The 21042-nt window shown below is 45.7% G+C and overlaps 1 protein-coding gene and 1 pseudogene across 2 annotated transcripts in view; both read left to right on the forward strand.

Moving 5' to 3' along the window:
- Nucleotides 1-1047: 1047 nt before the first annotated feature.
- On the forward strand, nt 1048-2467 carry LOC144103562 (ubiquitin-conjugating enzyme E2 Z pseudogene; annotated as a pseudogene).
- A 4579-nt stretch (nt 2468-7046) lies between these two features.
- Top3beta (DNA topoisomerase 3-beta) overlaps nt 7047-21042 on the forward strand; it is a 44302-nt gene continuing 30306 nt past the window's right edge. The window contains exons 1-7 of one of the 2 annotated variants that reach the window (XM_077636655.1): nt 7047-7362; nt 8878-8955; nt 9080-9202; nt 10366-10533; nt 14896-15030; nt 17062-17174; nt 20645-20845. In XM_077636655.1, the coding sequence (XP_077492781.1) occupies nt 7129-7362; nt 8878-8955; nt 9080-9202; nt 10366-10533; nt 14896-15030; nt 17062-17174; nt 20645-20845 (1052 nt within the window). In that variant the 5' untranslated portion in view covers nt 7047-7128. The remainder of the gene's footprint in view (nt 7363-8877; nt 8956-9079; nt 9203-10365; nt 10534-14895; nt 15031-17061; nt 17175-20644; nt 20846-21042) is intronic. The other variant, XM_077636654.1, reaches the window with a different exon arrangement.

Here is a 21042-nt window from a genome sequence, read left to right on the forward strand (position 1 = left end):
TGCGGGCCGCCCACCCAACTGCAGCGTCCATATGCTTCACCCAGCACTAACAAACCTTCGTCCTTCCTCTTCGATGCACTAGAAGACCACGCTGCATCAGAGAGAACAAGCTACGGAAACAATAATACTAGTAATAATTGGTTTTCGTGGAAAGGAAATGGCGCAGTATCTGTCTCGTGGAAAGGAAATGGCGCAGTATCTGTCTCACATATTGGCGGACACCTGAACCGCGCCGTAAGAGAAGGGATAAAGGAGAGAGTGAAAGATGAAAGGAAGAAAGAGACGCCGAAGTGGAGGGCTCCGGAATAATATCGGCCACCTGGGGATCTTTAACGAGCAGTGACATCACGCAGCACACGGCGCCTTTTGCTTTTCGCCTCAGTCGAAACGCGGCCTCCGCGGTCGGGTTCGAACCCGGGTACACCTGTTCAGTAGACGAGCGCCTTAACCACTGAGCCACCGTGGCGGTTAGGATCAAGCTAATAATATTATTATTAATAATAATTTGTTTTGGGGGAAAGGAAATGGCGCGCTATCTGTCACATATCGTTGGACACCTGAACCGCGCCGTAAGGGAAGGATTAAAGGAGGGAGTGAAAGAAAAAAGGAAGAGGTGCCGTAGTGGAGGGCTCCGGAATAATTTCGACCACCTGTGGATCTTTAACGTGCACTGACATCGCACAGCACACGGGTGCCTTGGCGTTTTTCCTCCATAAAAACGTAGCCGCCGCGGCTGTTTCGAACCCGGGAACTCCGGATCAGTAGCCGAGTGCTCTAACCACTGAGCCACAGCGGCGGGTCCGGGATCAAGCTCCGGCGAAGCCTTTTGCGGGCGCTTTTGGCGTCAACATAGCCATCTAATGCTTTCGCATTAGTAAAAGTTGAGCATTGGCTGTTGTATGAAAAGAAAAAGAAGCAGCGTCACACGGGTTGAAGAGGATGAGGACGGCATGAGTGGCTAGCATTCGGAGCTCTCGAGGGCACAACTACAAACGTTCCTCGCTTTTCAAAATTGCCGTCCACCGATAGCGTCGAAAATTCCCAATGATGCAAGCAAACCTGCGGGATGTCAACTCCTGGGACCCACTCAAGTATGAGACGGAGCAGCCATCGAGGGAGTGCTTGTTGCGAATCCAGAAAGATATCGCCGAGTTCCATGCCAATCCGCCGGAGGGGGTCTTCATCTCGCCCGAGGACAGAAACGTCACTAGTATGCATGTTCTCATTGTGGGCGCTACCGGAACGCCGTACGAGGGCGGGTTCTTCCAGTTTCTTCTCCGTTTCCCCCCGGACTATCCGGCCAGCCCGCCTCGCATGCGTCACGTGACGACTGATGCTGGCCGCGTTCGCTTCAACGCCAGCCTCTACAACAACGGCAAGGTCTGCGTAAGCGCCCTCGGAACGGCACATGGACCGGGTCGGAGTCCTTCTCAGAGCCTCGCCAGTGTGTTGGTAGCCGTCCAGGCGCTGATGGGCAGACACCCCTACTTCAACGGTAACTACAGACAAGAAAAATCAGATGAGTCGGACATGTACGACCTGTTCGTCCGCCACGAGACGTTGAGGGCGGCCGTGTGCAACCAGGTGGAAGCCGCCCTGGAGGACGACCCTCACTGCCCACCGCCCTTCAGGAAGCTGATCCTGGACTCTTTCCTCGAGTCATATGTGAAGTACGAAAACGCCATTAAGGACCAGCTGCACATGACGGGCACAGAAATGAAGGACGCCTACAGCCCTTCGCTTGTTGCCACGTTCCAGTTCGAAACGCTGCTCACACGACTGCAGTATCTCAAGCACGAGGTAATGAACAAGCTGCAAGAGAACGCTTCAGAAGCTGCTGCGCCAGCCGCTGCGGAAGTAGCAGCACAAGCTCCAGCACTAACAAAAGCACAAGCTCAAGCACAAGCTCCAGGACAAGCTGTAGCACAAGCGGTAGCACAAGCAGTAGCACAAGCCGTATTACAAGCTGCAACAAAAGCTGCAACACCATCTTCAACACCATCTGCGACGCCAGTTGAAGCACAAGCCGCAGCACGAGGTCAAGCTCAAGCCCGGAATCTAGCACAAGCTGCTTTACAAGCTGCTGTACAAGCTGCTGTGCAAGCGGCTGTACAAGCTTCAGCGCAAGCTGCTCTAAAAGCTGCAGCCCAAGCTTCATCACAAGCTGCTGCGCACTCGCAAGGACATGCTGCAGCGCAAGCTGCGGCACAAGCTGCTGTTCAAGCCGCTGCGAAAATTGCAGTACAATTCGCGCAACAATTCGCAGTGCAAGCTTTAGCTGAAGCTGCAGCACAAGCCAGAGCACAAGGTAGAGCACAGGCTGAAGCAAAGCCTGAAGCGCAAGTGGGGAGAGCAGTTGCTGAACAAGATGCAGCGCAAATTGCAACGCATGTTGCAGCGCAACTTACAGCACAAGTCGAAGCTCTACTTGCAGCACAAGATTCAGCACAAGCTGGCGTGCAACTAGAAGCACCAAATGGAACGCAAAACTCCAAATTCGGACCGCCGGTAGCCATTACCAAATAGTCTTGAATGCGCTGGCCTGCCGAGGGCTTATGCTTTATGAAGCACATTGTGCAAGCCTCAGTTAGCAGAACACTGAACAGGACAAGTGACCCGCCGGCTGTCATTCGCGCTGAAAGAAAAATTTCGGACAGTATTTTTTGGTTACTATTCGAAATATATTTTACGTATAAAATTATGATTTGCAACAACTGTAGCAACCACAGAATGCAATAATAATGTTTCGGGGGAGTATCTAAGGCTGATCACACTGTCTAAAGCCTTTCGACCCTGTTGACCTCATGCAAGGGCAAGCCGTATTTTTGAAGCTTTCTATTGTGGTAGTCAAACAAAAAGTGAAAGCAGTGCGAAATGGCCCGCTTACGGATGTGTGCACAACCTCTCGCTCTTTCATGCTTTTTGCTGCGGTAGAAAACAAAGAGGAAAATGGTGCACAGAAGAAATCAGCATGATAAAGGATATACTATCACGATCAAAAGTGTACGCCTCTGGGTCGTAAGGCAGAGCTACATTAATGAACGCGTTTTTCTGAGAAACGCCTTCCTGTTAACTCTTGACCGCGATAGTATATATCCCGAGGTTCTCAATACCTTAAATGGGCTCCGAAACGCCTTCCGAGGAGAGCACATTAACTCACTTAATCATTGCATTGTGTTGCCATGAAAAGCACAGCCAAATAATACTCTTCTACACGCAGCAGACGACCCACAATCGCGCGTCAAAAGTTGGCGAGCCCTTCCCGGCGACTGTTTCATGCTCGCACCCTCCTCCGTCCCCCGCATCTGCGCAGACAAGGTGAGAGGTGGCCATTGGTTAGATTCTTTCTGACGTCAGGCAGCTACCGTGGCCGCGGCCAATAAGTCGCTTAGCTACGGCGGGTCGTAGCTCCCAGAGTGGGGTCGGCGAAGGAGCGCCTACCTTCCAGCGTGCAAAAAATGAGAGGAGAAGGAAAGGCGCGAAGACGCTGAAATTCAAATTTTAACTACAGATAACTCAGCTTATACAAAGTGTATTTAAAAAATCCTTGCTGGACACTATTCGTGAAGCGGCGTGCTTCAATATCCCAGGCATTCCGCAACTTTATTAGAGCCCCCTTCACAGCCTCTTTAACTGCTGTCTCAGGAGTGTTGTTCATTTTGCAACTTTTCTGGACAAACTAACCAAATTAAACCTTTTTTGCCCTGGTAGCAATAATAAGTGTAGTTGACAGTCCTTTACAAGCTCTCATATGAGGACGTCAAGGCTAGGTTCTTAGCCTGTTACGAAAGTCATCATCATCATCACCAGCCTTACTACACCCACTGCAGGGCAAAGCCCTCTCCCATGTCTCTCCAATTAACCCTATCCTTTGCCAGCTGCATCCACCCTTTGCCTGCAAAACTTCTTAATCTCATCCGCCCACCTAACCTTCTCCGCCCCCTGCTACGCTTACTTTCTCAGTCCCCAGCGGCTGCGGAGCAACTGACCGCGGCGGCGGTCAGACCTGTGAAGAATCTCTGGCTCCAGAGAGGCCGCCATTAGAATCTGAACCTGGCAACGTTACGCAAGTGCAGTTTGCAAAGGCTTGTCCATTAAACTGCTTAGCTTTTGTGTTTTAAACAAGCTAATTGCGCCTCAGACCCTTTTCTCTTGGAGGCCGTCGCGGTGGCTCAGTGGTTATGACGCTCGGGCTGCTGACCCGAAAGACGCGGGTTCGGCCCCGGCCGCAGCGGCCTAATTTCGATGGAGGCGAAATTCTACAGTGCCGTGTACTGTGCGATGTGCTAAGAGAGAGGGTGCTAAATTCCCCCTCCCCGCAGGTTGAAAACTCGTTCTCTATGGTTACAGTCAACATACACACCCCGAAGAATAAAAGACTGAACAACCGCCGCCATAGTTCAGTTCGTAGAGCAGCGTAGGCGCGACATACACGGAGGTCGTCGGTCCGCGGTTCCCACTGATGGCGTGTGGTTGTTTTTTCTTTTACTTTCTAATGAAATATCAGCCATAAAGCTAGTGCACTACAGATTTCCCATTGATCACAGCACAAATTAAAAAAAATGGAAACGTACCCCCTATGCTTTCTGTTGTTTCCGTGTCTATTGGTTTGCTTACCTTAAAGAGCCCCTCATTTCCCTCCCCCTCCCATTTCTTGTGCCGTGCCGACGCCACTCTCATTTGACTGCCACAATCTCCCTTCCCTGTGAACTTTATTTCCAATATATACTTTACAAACCTGGCAACCCCACCTGTATCTTGTGTGGGGAGCATCCATCAGACATTCGTGCATATATTGGTTATGAAAAGAATGAAATTGATTTTTGGGGAAAGGAGATGGCGCAGTATATGTCTCACATATCGGCGGACACCTGAACCGCGCCGTAAGGGAAGGGATAAAGGAGAGAATAAGAGAAGAAAGGAAGAAAGAGGTACCGTAGTGGAGGGCTCCGGAATAATTTCGACCACCTGGGGATCTTCAACGTGCACTGACATCGCACAGCACACGGGCGCCTTAGCGTTTCGATGGAGGCGAAACGCTAAGGCATCAGGAGACGGGCAGCGTATCGTCAACGCTAAACAAACTCAAACACACGGCCAGGAGTGTATCGAGACTCATAAGAAGAATCGCCCGCAGTAAGGACGGCATGAAGGAGGACGACACTAGGAGACTGGTCTCAGTCATCAGCCGCATTACGTACGCTCTTCCATACCAGCTTTCACGCAGATATGAAGCAGAGCAGGCCAACGTACTCGTACGCACTGCCTAAAAAGCTGCACTGGGCCTCCCTGACTGCACTGGCACAGAGCGTCTGGAGAGTCTGGGTATTTACAAAACATATACGATGAACGCGCCGCGGCAGTCTTGATCGCGCAGAGAGAGAGAGACTCAACTTGACAACCCAAGGTAGGGCTTTATTACAGAGACTTCACTACCCCTTGGCACCCCAATTCTGCAGGGAAGAGACGCACCAAATACACTGACAAGACAGGGACCGCATACACATGGACCCAATACCCAAGAACATGCACCCCATGTTTAACGCCGGCCGCAGGCGAGCGAGAGAGGTGGCACTCGAACGGTTACGTAACGACCCAAACACTCACTACACAGACGCAACTCCCTACCCCTTGAGGCTGAGAGCATTTGCTGTGGTCGCCACTAGAGGAAACCAATCAATCACGTCGGCTACCATCCGCACCAAGAGCACGGCCGTGGCCGAAGTGGTAGCCATAACACTAGCCATACGAGCGGCAAATGGCAAAAGGCAATCTGCACGTGTTCTCAGGGATTTGCAAGAAGCTTTGCCGACTGTTTCTCAGAGGCGTCCTCCCTCGGAGCGTCCTAGGCATACTAGGAACCAACCTCCGAGAAGATCACATCATCACAAGGTGCCGCGCGCTCATGAAGGTGTACAGGGAAACGAACGGGCGGACCGCCTGGCTCGAGAACTAATTTTACGAGCCGCGGAAACATCGACCCGGGAGGAATACCTCACACCTGCGCTGCCGCAAGATATCCTCGACTGCCAAAGAAGCGCAAGGCAGACAATGGCGCCACCCCACCCTAATCTCACACGCTGGCAATCCAGGGACTGGAGACGAATGAAAACGGTGACTGCTGTCCTTGGTGCGGCGACACACCAACCCTTACACACATCACTTGGCATTGCAAACAAAGACCAGCAGAGGGAAACTCCCCCTCGTCACACGTAACGAACTTGAAAGGTCGTGGGAGGCGCGACTCGCCCGGCAGGACATGGGAAGCCAGCACGCAACCTTGGACCAAGCCGAACGAGCCGCTAGAGCCAGTGGGACCCTGGAATAAGGGCTTCACCCTCAAGAACCTCAGCCTGCTATTTAAATATAATGTTTATTATCCTCCTCCTCCTCCACCATCAAAACGCTGCCGCCGCGGTCGGTTTCGAGTTTGGGTACTCCGGATCAGTAGCCGAGTGCCCAACCCCTGAGCCCCCGCGCCACCATGTTTCTGTCACTCCGCCACCATATTTCCCTCACACATCGTGCCTATCAGGCACGAGGTGCCTATCAGTAGGCACGTGGGCCCGGTGGATCACTCCCCCAATCTCCCTGCAGCCCGTTCTCTGACCAATTCTCGTCGCCTACATCCGGCACATCCAAGAGATACGTGATCAAAATTCAAATTAAAAGTTGGTAGCACCCGTCAAAAGGGCCACAAAGTAGACTTGGTCATGAATACCGTAGTCATGATTGGAGTAACAAACGATTCCCTCTGTCATTTGTAGAAGTTGGTCTGAATTTTACTTTGAAGGCCCTTCCTTTTCAAGTGTTTATGACCTGCTGGTATATATACACTCCTGAAGCTCATGTTATTGTGTTTTGAGTTTAGATATTAACTTTCATTTCACGTTTAATTTGGCGCTGGGGATATTTCGGCAACCAATGCCTCAACGCTTCAAAGTTCAAAAAAAGTGAGTGGTAATCATATATCTATTTTAACAACTGCAATCAGCTGTCCAGTTGTTTCCTAGCAACACCTCGGCCATCTGGCGGCGCGTCTTGGCAACGCGCCTCCATCCGCATCAAATCCAACATGTCGCTGTCGCGAAGGCTTGGTTAGCGAGAGAAACTCGCTAGGTATCCACCATGAAGAACGTTCTTATGGTCGCGGAGAAGCCAGCCCTGGCTCAATCGCTGGCTGCCATTCTCTCCAACGGCAGCATGAAGCCGCGGAAGGGCCTGAGCAGCGCCTGCACCGTTTACGAGTATGTCGGCAAGTTCTACAATGAGCCGGCACGCTTCAAGATGACATCGGTGTGCGGCCACGTTATGACCACAGATTTCCTCAGCAAGTACAACAGTTGGGACAGGGTGGACCCTGTGAGTATGTCACGCCGTCGAAATTTTGACTGTTGTGAGTTGTAGCTCCTTCGGGGTTGTGAAATATTCGCGTTGTTAGCATTCTGACAGGTAGAGATCGTATACCTGTTGCGATTTGGCCGAGGTGTGTTTTGTATGAACCTCCGCTACTTTGGGCAGATTGACGAAACATGAATGTGCATGTGCAGCATACGTTTAAGAGCTGTGTTGATACCTCGTGAAAATCCCCCGCATGGCTAGTTCTGATACAGCGAGACGAAAATAAAAAGAGAACCGTGAGTTGTAATTTTTCCAGCTAGAAAAGGTAATAATCTATCGGAAAGTTCCCTTTACCGCGGATACCTTTGGCGAGCGCCAAGAGCATTTAAATTTAAACGCAAGACTCCAAGTGAGCTTTGCTTTATGTAACGGCCACATTTCAACGTAGGCGAAATGCAAAGGCGGCCATGCGTTGCGATTTTGGTCCGCTGTAAAAAAAAAAAAAAGAAAGAAACCTACAAGCTCGCAAGTGACTTTCAGGCTGGTTGTACGCCACCTTTTGTAACCCACAGTGTAGGTCTGGGCAGATTAAACGCAAGTAATTTTAACATGAAACCAGCCTTCAACGCTTGATTGTAACATAATCTCCCCGAGTGCAAAACACCCGTCGCAAGAACCCCGCGCCTATTAGCACCGCGTCGCAAAAACCCTGTAAGCATTCCCGCATAGGGTAGTTTCCACATGCCAAGTGCCCCGAACCAGAAACCCCGTGCCGAAACCCTCGCTTGCCATTCCCGTTCTTAGGACCTTGTGCTGGTAATCCCCACGCTCTTCGATAAGCATTTTCCCAGTCTCTTAAGACGCGAACACTTTGGGGAAAAGCGCAAATAGCAAGAGAAAGACAAGGGGTGTTAACGAGGGCCAGTGTCCCCACATGCAAAGCCACTTTATTATCATCGTAACCACAAGCATGAGCCATACTGGAAGGAAGAATAAAATGTAAGAAAGCCCCCAAAGACGTTCAGATGACCAGCTGCTAAAGGTGTGGAGGCTGTTGTGAAAGTATTTTAAGAGTCACTAATGGGGAATACAAAATCTAACTAGATTGAGAGATTAGTATCATTGACTTGGACGAGCCAGGCTTGCTATAAGCCCACGTTCATTTCTAGCTTATGACGTGCCCAGCTTGTTGTGTGTTTTCTAGCACTCTTTGTCCGGTTCAAAGCAGATCGGGCTCGTACAAAGCATATTTTTTTTTTGGCACCTCAGGTACTAAGTGACCATTTTGGTATCATTTTCAAAAAACAAATGTGTTTGTTAGGGAGTTAAAACTAGGAGAGTTCTCGTATGAACATGCAAACAAGGAATTGAAAGTCCACACCGATGCAATGTATTGTGTGCTGAAGCAATAGATGCAGGACTGTCGTGTGGGGGCAGAAGAAACGGGGAATCTGGTGCAGGGCATTTTGCACAGAGCATCCCACATTGGTTGCTTCCATACACCACCCTCTTTAACTTGCCTAATATTTTGTACAGGCAGAGCTGTTCCATGCTCCAACGGAGAAGAAAGAAGCGAACCCAAAGCTTCAGCTGCCGAGATTCCTTGAGAAAGAGGTAAGAGTGCAGAATTAAGTATTATTATTATTATTATTATCATCTTGTATTGCTGCTGCAGTGGAACGTGGTAATTAGCTTAGCAAGAATGATTGCATGCCATTGCTCTAACTTGTCATTTCAGGGTCAGGGCTGTGATTATCTTGTGTTGTGGCTTGACTGTGACAAGGAGGGCGAGAATATCTGCTTCGAAGTCATCAACATTGTGAAGCCAGTACTGAGACGGCCGGCGTCGTACAATCAACAGGTACGTAGCCATGGGCAGTCTGCATCTTTCATGGCCACTGCAAAGTCTGAATTTATATGGTTTTCATATTGATGGCTCAGGAATGACAGGATCAGTGTTGGTTTAAAGTGATCGCCTTGTTGGTGATAGTTAGTAGGTGGTGGTCAAATGTGTTTGCTGTAGTGGATCCACAAATGACACAATAACCTTGCAAAAGTAGCGTCAATGGTTACCTGCTATGTGCTCTGGAGTATAGTCTTGTATTGTTTGTAGCTGTATTGTTCTTTTTTTATATTATAATCTTTGTAAGTTGTCACAGAAGGCAGATGGGGGAATGGTCAAGATGAAGTGATTTTAAGAGGAGATGTGGCATTCAGCAAAAGAATCTGTATTTCTTGATGCGTTTACATGAAATTTTTTGAGTATAAAATATTTTTACTACTGTCCAAAAATTTCACTATTATATCTGCAGAAAATTATTTTCTAATACATATATAAATATTTTCCTCTGAATCTTGCGAAAAGACTGCAATGTTAAGAAAGCATTGCAAGGGGTGGTTCAAAATCAGTGTCTCTATTGGTTTGCCACAGGTCAAGACATCTTACAATTGATTTTTTTTGCAAAGCAATAATTTTGGTTTTGAATTTCTCAATGCAGTGTTCATTGACATATCTAGAGCGAGAAAAATTTCATACGTACAACAAATTTAAAATTCATGAATTTGAAAAACAAATTGTCTTTACCTGCCCTATGATACTAGGGCTGCAAAAAAATAATGGTGTCAAAATAGATAAAACAGTCGTGAAGATTTCTGCTGGGGAAGGTGAGTATCTGAGCTAAAAACTGAAGCAGAGAAAAACACCCATTATTTGAGCATTCAGCTGCAGTGTACAGCTGGTGTGGTTTACGAAACAATTTTTTTAGAGTACTTCCTGATCGATTTCAGTAGTGAAAACTTGGGACACCATAAAATACATGGCACCCAAGCAGAAAGAACAATGTTCAAAAATCAATTTTTTTGGCCACTTCTTGAGATCTCAAAGCTGCATCTCCCTTAAGCAAGAAACCTTACTGCTTACATGCCTTTTACTGGGATTTCAGTGTTTCAAATTTGATGTCTAGTTATTGGACATCTGATATAACTGAGGTGACTGATTTTTCTTCATGCTTTTTTTTTCTGCAGTATATTTTTCGGGCTCGGTTCAGTGCCATCACTGAAAAGGACATCAAAGCCGCCATGAACCAACTTGTTGAGCCAAATGAAAATGAAGCTAGGTCCGTTGATGCGAGGCAGGAGCTGGATCTCCGCATTGGCTGTGCGTTCACTCGTTTTCAGACAAAGTACTTTCAGGTAAGAAATTTATTAGCACCTTCGTTCAAACAAGCTTCAAAACAGTTTTTGGCATCTTTGTACTACGCACGCATAGGACCTATCATTTTGTTTGTTTTTTTGTTTTGCTTTGAATTGAAGCGGTAAAATTTGTTTGCAATTTTCTTTTGCTGAAATTCGGATAGAAATCGGGTTATTCAAGAAAACGTCCCATAATTTGTGTGCTTTCTGGGTTTTCTTTGCCGGCAAGAGTGACTGCAGTAGCACTTGTTTCTGTGCGAGACATAAAATGCCCAAATTTTTTTTTCTCATAATTTTCAGTCTCGAAATTAAAGATTGCACCAATTTACTGCTGTATTTACTGCCGTAATTTGCACATTTTTTAAAATTTAAATTTAAATGGAGGCTTCAAAAAAGGAGTACGCAAGTTACGTGAAGATTTTGCAAGCACATTCTAAAAAACTCTTCAAAGGTCATAATGCGCTACAAGTACTGTTTATTGCAACCTAAACGTCACCCCCTTCAGCTCGCACCCCCTTGCTGGCCAAAAAAAGAAAAAAACGTTCACTCCAAATATGACATACCCCTTCCACTCTGCCCCACGTTATGTAGTTCCCACAGGATGGCATGACCACGTGTGCTCAGGTGAAGGCAATAAACACGCTACAACACAGTCGCAAAGCCAGCAGCCAGAGGCGAATGAAGATAATAGGCGATAAAACGGGACCCTTGTATGCGGCCCGGCTGAATAGTGGCACACCAAACAGCAAGCGGTTTGGTTGTGTTGGATTACGGCACCTGCTGGAGGTTACCGGAGGTTTGATTTCACAACTGTTCGTCCGGGAAAGCGCACGCCAGCGCAAGCAAGCCTGGTAAATTTGTCCAATCAATCAATCACTCAATCAATCAATCAATCAATCAATCAATTTATTTAGCATTTCATTCAATACAGAAATAAATGCAAGGATAAGAACAAAAAGCTGCTTCTCGAGCAGCTTGACAACGGTTCTTACCCCTTGTTTTCTCTTGACAACAGATAACAGCAGAAATAATACAAAGCTGCGATTAAAAATTGTACGAAGATAAGAGCATGCAGTATACATAGAAATTGTAAACACAAAATATATAGAAACACAAAATACATAATATACATAGTAATTCCAAACACAAAATGCCGCATATTAGTAAAAAGTAATAATACCGGTTCAATGTAACTGATAGAGATGGATTCAATAAAACGAATACTAATACTTAATCACCAATATTTTGCACACTGAAGAACATCTAACGGCGAAATTGACATATGGCTATACAGGACTACAAACATTTCCTGCTACATTTGCAGGCATAGAAACGCAGACCACAGTTTTACGACACACAGCTGTAATGCAGCCACCATTGAAAATACGTGTACAAAAGGCTGCAGTAATAAAACAAGATTTCAAAACATTGATGTTACCTTCCTAAATTGTAAGTGAACAAACGCTTAAGGTGTTGTTTCGATAGTGTGTGGATGTCCGTGTTTGAATTAAGATAGTTGTTAAGTAAAGTAGGCATAATGTATTGTAGTCTGTTCTGACCATGATTCGTGCGGGAAAACGGCACCAACCATACTTCTCTTGTTCTTATATTGTACAGTACCTCGGGTGGTTTTGTTAAATTGCATAATCGTAGAAAAGGCATCCGATTAAATTTCAGGGAATATTTGTATTTTAATAGGGCATTCAGCTCGTACATATGTGTCACAGGAACAACACCAAGTAACGGGAACAGGTCACTTGTGTGAGCGTCGTATGGAGCATCTGCTATGTGACGGAGAGCTCTTTTCTGTAAAAGAAGGAGTTTGTTGATGTTCGTTAGTGATGTAGTTCCCCATACAAGATTACAATAGTTTAGGTGAAGATTGAAAATAGCATTATAAAGTAGCAGCTTTATTTTGTGTGGAAGAACTTGTCTAAATCGGCAAAGTATCCCGCAAGCCCTGGCCAGACATTTAATCACACAGTCTACATGGATATCCCAGATCAAGTTCTCGTGAAAGGTGACACCGAGCGTTTTCACTTCTTTTGTTATTTCTATCTTCTCAGATCCTAATTAGAGATTAAGATAACGGTCAACAAATTTTTGTGATGGCGAAAAAATGACAGCCTTTGTTTTTTTATTGTTTATTGCTAAAAAAATAATTTTGCTCCATTGTGACATATTATTCAGGGTAATATTTCCTAATTTCTCGAGTTCCGTCGTATCGTCACATTGAATGAAAAAGCTCGTGTCATCTGCATAAATTACCAAAGAGGCTTCTGGGGATACCCGTGTTATATCATTAATGTATATATTGAAGAGTACCGGTCCGAGGACACTGCCCTGTGGTACTCCGCATGTTATGCTTCGTAATGTGGACTGCTCTTCTCCGATAGAAACGCATTGTTTTCTGTTTTCTAAATAAGATCTTAGGAGACAGTGCCACGAAAACCGTAGTGCTCTAATTTAGCGAAAAGAGTTTGATGATTAATTCTGTTGAAAGCCTTTGAAAAGTCAACGTAAACACCTAATGTTATTTTTCTTTCTTCGAATCCTTTGATAATGAAATCTTTTTGGGTTAGAAGAGCCAGTTCCGTAGACAGATTTTGGCGGAAACCAAACTGGCGCTCCGACAAAACATTATGCTTATTACAAAATGACATAATCCTTTTACAGATGACTTTTTCAAATCCCTTTGAGATAACTGGCAGCACCGAAACTGGGCGGTAGTTCGAAAGCTCATTTTTGTTTCCAGATTTGTACAGGACAGTTACTTTAGCCCTCTGCATGTTCACTGGAAAGACACCAGTGGCTAGACAAACATTGAAAATATGGGCAATAACATCTTCCAGGAGGTCGACAACAAACTTAATAGGCCTGATTTCCAGCCTGTCTATATCTCGGGCTTTGCTGTTTTTGCAGGACATAAAAACTGAGTGAGTTTCCTGTGGTGTAATAGGTTCAAAAAAAGCAGAGTTTGCATTAGGTGCACCTAAAAAGAGTTTTGCATTTTCATTATGGTTGCTATTTGCAAGAGTTGTGAAGTATTCGTTAAAATGAGATGCTAATTGCATACCAGTTAATTGCTGATCGTTGATCGTGATTTGCAGACTATCATTCTGTTTAGTACCTGGTTTCAATAAATGATTTATTTCACGCCATATGAGGTCACTGCGGCCAGATGCCTCATTAAACACATGTTCGTAGTAATCTTTCTTAGATTTCCGCAAGAACTTCGTGACTTTGTTTCTGTATTTTTTAAAAGCAGAAAAGTCTGCAGGATTTCTAGTTTTCACGAAATGAAAGTACATTTCATCTTTTTCGCGTATCATTTCGAGGCACTCATCTGTGAGCCATGGTTTGCGAATTTTTTTTGAACTCTTTACTCTTTTCACATGAAAACAACTATCGTAAACATTCTTAAGGACAGTCATAAACGTGTCATATGCTAGATTTCCATCTGTGCATTCATATACAGAGGTCCAGTTTGTGCATTCCACCCGACTTCGAAAAAGATTGAGAGTTTTCAGGTTAATATTTCGTGAAAGAAAAGACATTGGGGGATTGGCACAGTTTTTCAAAACACCATTTTGTTTGCAGATCAGATAAATTGGCAAATGATCACTTAGCTGTGCAGCAACGGCACCTGATTTGGCGCACTCCGTTGTTTTGTTTGTGATAAGCAAGTCAAGAAGACTATCAGAACAGGAGGTGATGCGTGTGGGTTCTGTTATGACGTTAGTGCAGTGAAAAGAATTTAGAAGTGTTTGAAACTCATGGGAGCTGGAAGTGTCTTCAAGCAAATTTATGTTACAGTCGCCACCAATAATGAGATGCAATTGATTGGAACATGTAAAGCTTAATAACTTAGCTAGAAACGTGAAAAAGAGGTCAGGTTTACCGTCCGGTGGGCGGTATATAACGGAAAAAACCGTGTTTTGGCTTTGTAGTGTTAATACTTCATAATCAGCTGTCATGGCGGAGAATTCGGAGAGCATATTACAAGTAAGGCGGTTGGAGACAAGTTGCAATACGCCGCCACCTCGGCGTCGGCATCTGTTTAAGTAGAAGCTGTTGAAGCCATCCATGCTAAGTACGTCTTCTTGTGAAGTGTACCAGGTTTCTGTTACCATGATGACGTTTCTGTTACCATGATGCGGATTTTCCCAAGCCTGCCTTGCACGCACCCACTTGCATGCTGGTGGCCTGTCGCAGAAGGGAGAGTAAAATGTGCGAGTAAAAGCTTTTTCTTTATTCAGGTAGTAAGGTAAAGGGCGTGCAAATTGCATGAGCAAATATGTTATTTACCAGGTAAACAAATTTTCAGGAACCATTATTTCTTTTTTTGTTTGCAAACTCCAGGGAAAGTATGGGAACCTGGACAGTGCGTGCATCTCATTCGGGCCGTGCCAGACGCCAACGCTGGGCTTTTGTGTGGACCGTCACGACAAGATACAGTCCTTCAAGCCTGAGCCTTACTGGGTCCTCAGTGTGCAGGTAGGGAAAAGTTGCTTTTGAACGGTTATTTGGTGCATTCTTTCTTGATTAGTACCTCTTTCAATTGCATGCTTTAATTAGCATACATTAGTAGGCATACTAGACCATGTGATACACCAGACGACATTGAAGTTCTCCCTTTAACTATGTAGAATGAACGTGCCACAATGTCCTGGCAGCCGCCGCAGTGGCTGAGTGGTTATGGCGCTCGGATGCTGGCCCGAAAAACACGGGTTTAATCCCAGCCGCGGCGGTAGAATTTCGATGGAGGCGAAATTCTAGAGGCCCGTATGCTGTGCGATGTCAGTGCACGTTAAAGAACCCCAGGTGGTCGAAATTTCCGGAGCCCTTCACTACGGCGTCCCTCATAGGCTGAGTCACTTTCGGACGTTAAACCCCCATAAACCAAACCAAACAATGTCCTAGCGGTAACGTGTATTACTCGCAACCCAAGGGTCATGGTTTAGATTTTTAACTAGTTACGCCAATTTTGTTTTCAGCGAAAATAATTTACTTTACATCCTTGTATGTCATAGTGACATTCAATTCGTGCTACGACTATATAGTCACAATATAACTCGACTTTTAATCACTTTCAATTCGCAGCTCAATGTGTGATGTCACAGCTTTCTTGACCAAACCTGTGACAGCGTGCATAGCTTTTCCTCAGAGCATTTGCTGTAACGCTGTCACAATAAAACTTATTTATGCATTTGCATCTTCTCTGTGGTCATGTTGGCTGTGTCCAATGAAACATACTGATCATTAAGTGGGCATGGTGATAGAATCTTATGGTTGATCCGGAGGAACAACGTGAATCCTTAAAGGGTCGATGAGGACAAATTGAAGTTAGCCTCTGTCAATAGATTACTGTGTCTTAACGACAAAAATACTAGCTTCACTGAAAATGGAGCTGTTATAACCTCTGCTATGGAGAAGAATTTTCTACTATGGAGAAGAATCTGAAAATTTATGTGTATATATTTCCAGCCCCTGGTTTCACAAAAGCAGCATGAATAGCTCTAAAGCTTTAAAAATTCATGCCCGGTGCTCACTTCCACCGTCACGGAATTTCAGCCCATTGTTTGAAAAAACTTGTTTCGACCCGATTAGTTATTTTTTTTATCAAGCGAAGCAGCTTATTCTGGGAGAAGAAAAAAGTTTCAGCACCAGACAGTACTTCGTATGCACGGTGTAGAACTTCAGGACGGCCATCTTTTAATGCGCGAGCATTATGGAGCCCGTGAGGTGGAAAAGCCAGCTTCGTCAGCGTCACCACAGTCCGGCAGCTGTGGTTCCGTTGCGTCGTTCATCCTTGATAAATCCCAGGAGCAGCAGTGGCGGAGGCCTTGCGTAGCTTTTGCTCCCGGCACTACATGGTGCTCAGTCGATGCACCGAACCAGCACCCCTCTCCGCACGCCCCTGCCGATAGCAGTTGCCGATCAGCGGCAGTAGCCCTATAACGCTATCACATTCTAGTACTCTTAAAGGTGAAGCTTAAGCGTCCTCCATGTTTTTTTCTTGTTTTTGGAAAGTGATTTGTTTTTTTTTTTAGGCATGAAATTGCCCTACCTATCTACGATTGCTTAAATTTAATGTCTGTGTTTTAACTTTATGAGGTGTATAGTGTTCATAATATGCTAATGTGCTGTCATGATGTGTAATCAAGAAGTGAAGGCCATCAGGGGACAGGCAGTCCTGGTTTGTCATGCCTCTTGGGCTTATTGTACTGCATGTATGTGTCCGCAATAATGAATGCAATTGCACTGCTGATTGATGAGTGGGGAAATAACTAACTCCCCGCTGTGGAGTGAAGGAAGTGTGCCTCGCATTGCTGCACAAGGGCTCCACAGATGAGAAAGATCTTGTGGTGGACTTCACAGTGACGCTACTAATGAGTAGTAGTGCTGGTAATGGGTATTTAGTTAGGGGGAGAGGGCAGCTGTGGTGCTGTGTCTTTGCATTGTCTTGCATGCCGAAGTTGTGGTGGGAGCAGCTGGGTACAGTCCTCAATGTTTTCTCCTATCCAGGTGAAGGTGACCAACGAGCAGACCATGACGTTGGACTGGGAGCGGGGCAGAATATTTGACAAGGAGGTTGCCATGGTGTTTCTGTCGCAGACGTCCAACTTCAAAGAGGCCATGTAAGTGGGGCAGTATCTGCTGTAGCCCTATTGTGAAACGGTGTTCTACAAGACACCAAACTTTTTTTTAGTGCGAAAGCACTTTTAGTCGCACTGCCTGGGTATCAGCGCTGTGTGTGTGTGTGAAGCCTCTGAGTAGAAAGTGTAACTAGCTCACTGGTCAGTGGGAACCCCAGTCGCGCTGTGAGTAGATGGTGGCATCCGCCTACAAATTGAGTTGCCGTTAAAGCCGGACTATAGGTCGGACTGGAATATAGGTCGGCCCCAACTAACCAATTCTAAAAATGAAAAAAATACTTTTCTATGGAAAAAGTATCGAAAGACAACCTTACCTTGAAACAAAAGCGACTCGACAGGTTGCACAATGGTGACAGTATATATTTTCATTTAAATGCTGCTCGTATGTGCACCCGGCCAATTTTTGAACAGTATTGCGCGCCCATCGACCTGCGTGTTTGTCAGCACCTTATCATCACAGCACCGCTTGCGCGCAGATGCATTCGGCAGTCACAGGCAGCGATCTTGGACGCAGCTGCCGGACAAACTCCACAACCTTTCCTTCTAATTCTGGATACGCTGTGGTCCGCCCACGAGATGTTTTCTTCTGGTTGCTGCAAGTTGTAATATGCAGCTTCTGCCTCCGCGAGTACCGAATGCTCCTTTCGGATACTCCAAATTCGTGCTTGGCCGCCAGGTTTCCATGACCTTCCACATACTCAGTTGTGTTTTTCTTGAAGGCGACTGTGAATTGCTGTCGGCTTCCGCTCATTTTGAAACAAAATGTGAAAAAGCAGCCTTTAACCAAAATAGCTTTGCAACAACGGAAACGCAAAATGCCATTGCCACAACGTCGCCACGCTGCACTGCTACTGATGGCGATGGAGGCTGTTGACTTCAGACACCGATTGTTGCAAGACTTTCGCAGTTTTTTCACCAATGACTGGTATATAAGACGGGGGTCGACTTTTTGCCATGGTTTTTTGAAAAAAAGTTCGGCCTATATTCTGGTTTTTACGGTAGTTATGAGCCTTTCCACTTCTCAGAACCAGCGGAAGGTAATTTTGAGGAAAGCAAAGGCTCATAACTGGCTCCCTGGGTCAATGGGTACCTTAATCACGCTTTCAGATACGTAGCAGTGTTGTCCATCTGCAAAAATAACTGGGGTTTCGTACAATAGTTTGTGCTTAGCAATGCTAAACTGCCAGCAATTTTTTTTTATTCTTACTGTTCTGGACAGACTGGTGAATCCATTTGTTATTGCAAATGCTGCACCCATTGCAGTGTAGCTTTCTTGGGCATTTATCTTTCACTAGGAATGCTGTTCTTATCATTCTTAAGATATTGCATTAATCCTTTTGCTTTGATAATATTGTGTAACCTGCAATTTTGTTGGAGCGTGCTAGGAAAAAGTTCACCCCCTAGAGGAGCATCTAGATGGCACCTTCATTTAAACATCGCAACTTATCACATTTGCCATGCGCAGTCGTCATTGATTAATGTCAAAATTCAACATGTTATACTCTGTTGGCATGAGTGTTTGCGTGTGACTTCTAGCCTTCATGGAAGAGAGGGATGTAATGTGTGGTAGACATTAGCGGTAGCCTAAATTGCCTCTGCTTCAATTTTGTTAAGGCTAGAGGAGTTAGTCTGCAGGGTTGTATTCGGTCAGGACAACAAGCAAGCTGCATTTTGACCACAGCAGTAGTTTTACTTTGTGTGGTCAGCCTCCTAGTTTCTCTCGGTAATTTTAGAAACAGGATGTTGACCAGTATCTGAATAAATATGGTATACATATACCTTGTGGTCAAGCTAAGTGACGTTTCGTGCTTGAAGTGCAGGTCTGAGGGTGTTTAAAATGTCTCGAGTTAACAGTTGCTTTATATTGCTTTTAGCTTGCTCTGTTTGTTTCAACAAAATTCTTTTAAAATTCTCAGCAAAGCAAAACATGATTGGCTGAAACTGAAACTTGTTGGTGTGCCAGAAAGCACTGCTCTGTGCGACAGCACAGGCGTTATCAGCGAAGCCTGTAAGTGCCTTGAATGGTTGAACTAGCACTGACTCCAGTGATTGCCACCTCATGTATGAAATGCTTGAAATGACTCAAATAAGTGCGATACGTTTGCATTGAGTGAGTTTGCAGAATTTGAAAAATGAGTGTGCATAAGAACGGGCAGGAAATTTTTGTTACGTAGCAAATGAAGCATTGCCTATAGAAAGCACCTGGACTGTGTTCATGAAATAGGCAATTTTGAAATTGGGTCGCGCGAGGACAATTGCTGCGTGGCTTTAAAATTTGGTGAAAAGGATGGGGACAGATGTGGGATCCTGCAATACAAGGTTCTTTGCAAGGAGTGAATCCTGACCTCCGAATTCTTCGTCAGGTGCTCTACCAACTGAGCTATGGTGATGGCTGTCAAATCTTCTGCTTTCGGGGGTATTTATGTGCAGTGTAACTGAACTTTGAGAGTGTTCACTAGCACCACCCTCGTTCATAGCGGCGCACGTGATATGTTCTGTATTACCGTGAGTGCCACGGGAAATGTGATTGAACACTGGGGTTGTGAGCTGTGTGAGAACCCTCTTGTGCTACCTATGGCATGAAAACTGCCCGAATCGAGGGCCTCAGTAAGCTATTGAGACGACTAGGGAAGGAAAATGAGGGGCTCATTATAACATACATGACAGAAGCCAACAGTCATCTAAACCAAGGAGCATAGGATGTGCCGGATGAGTATGCTTGCTTAGGAAAACTTGTTCAAAAAGAAAGTTAATTTTGCCAATTTTTTGTGTTCTGGGGCCTTAGGAATGTCCAGAGCTCACAACTGTGGAATGATTTTGCTTAGTTTTGCTTTTTTTTTTTTTACTGAAAGCCAGCATATAAAGAATGGCACTAGTTTCTCATTTCCACTCATTTTCTTTATATTCACTTTGCCTTGGTATAGTTAATCAGTTGTGAGTGCAGTGATTGTCCTTGTCTGTAGGTGTTCCTTCCTTATGTGTTTGTGGTTTTCGCGCTGCAGTTATGTCTCAAGAAAGTCAGCAACTTGCCCAAAAGCTTATTGTACTGTGTGCCTTTCCAATTGTAAAATTTAGCAGAGGATCTGGACCACTTCCAGCACCATGGTCTAAACTGCGAATAAGCTTAGACTGGCAACTAAACTGTCTAACTTGCTTCGCACAAGTGGGCCTTGAAATGTACTGGGAAGGAAGGATTGAAAGGGGAAGTCCCTGATGCCGAATAGCAGTGTGAATCAGGCATGCGTCTCTCGTCGTGCACAATGCCTTCTGGTCGCAGTCCTGCACTCCACCCACGTGCAGCACTAGGCCGCAATAGCTGTGTTTTAAAAAAGGCGAAATATGACCAAGCTAACCTGCTCCAACTCATGTTGCCTGCTGTGCTTTTGCGTTATGTTGAACATACTTTAACCTTCCCGTCTTTTTTTCCTTTTTGTGTCTTTTCTCTCGTAAAGCATAACAGATGTGAGCCAGAAGGAGAAGAGCAAGCCCCGGCCCGTGGCCCTCAATACAGTGGAGCTCATGCGCATTGCCAGTTCGGGTCTCGGCATGGGCCCCCACCATGCCATGCAGATCGCGGAGCGCCTCTACACGCAGGGCTACATTAGCTACCCGCGAACGGAGACCACCCAGTACCCCGAGAACTTTGACCTCAGGTAAGAAAGAGCACTTTCGTCAACATCATCGTCAGCCTGACTCTGCCCACTGCTGGGCAAAGGCCTCTCTCATGTCTCTCCAATTAACCTTGTCCTTTGCCAGTGGTTGCCACCATATCCCAGCAAGCTTCTTAATCTCATCCGCCCACCTAACTCTCGTCACCCCCTGCTACGCTTGCCTTCTCTTGGAATCCACT

Source organism: Amblyomma americanum, chromosome 9 (assembly GCF_052857255.1).
Source record: "Amblyomma americanum isolate KBUSLIRL-KWMA chromosome 9, ASM5285725v1, whole genome shotgun sequence".
Classification (NCBI taxonomy): Eukaryota; Metazoa; Arthropoda; class Arachnida; order Ixodida; family Ixodidae; genus Amblyomma; species Amblyomma americanum.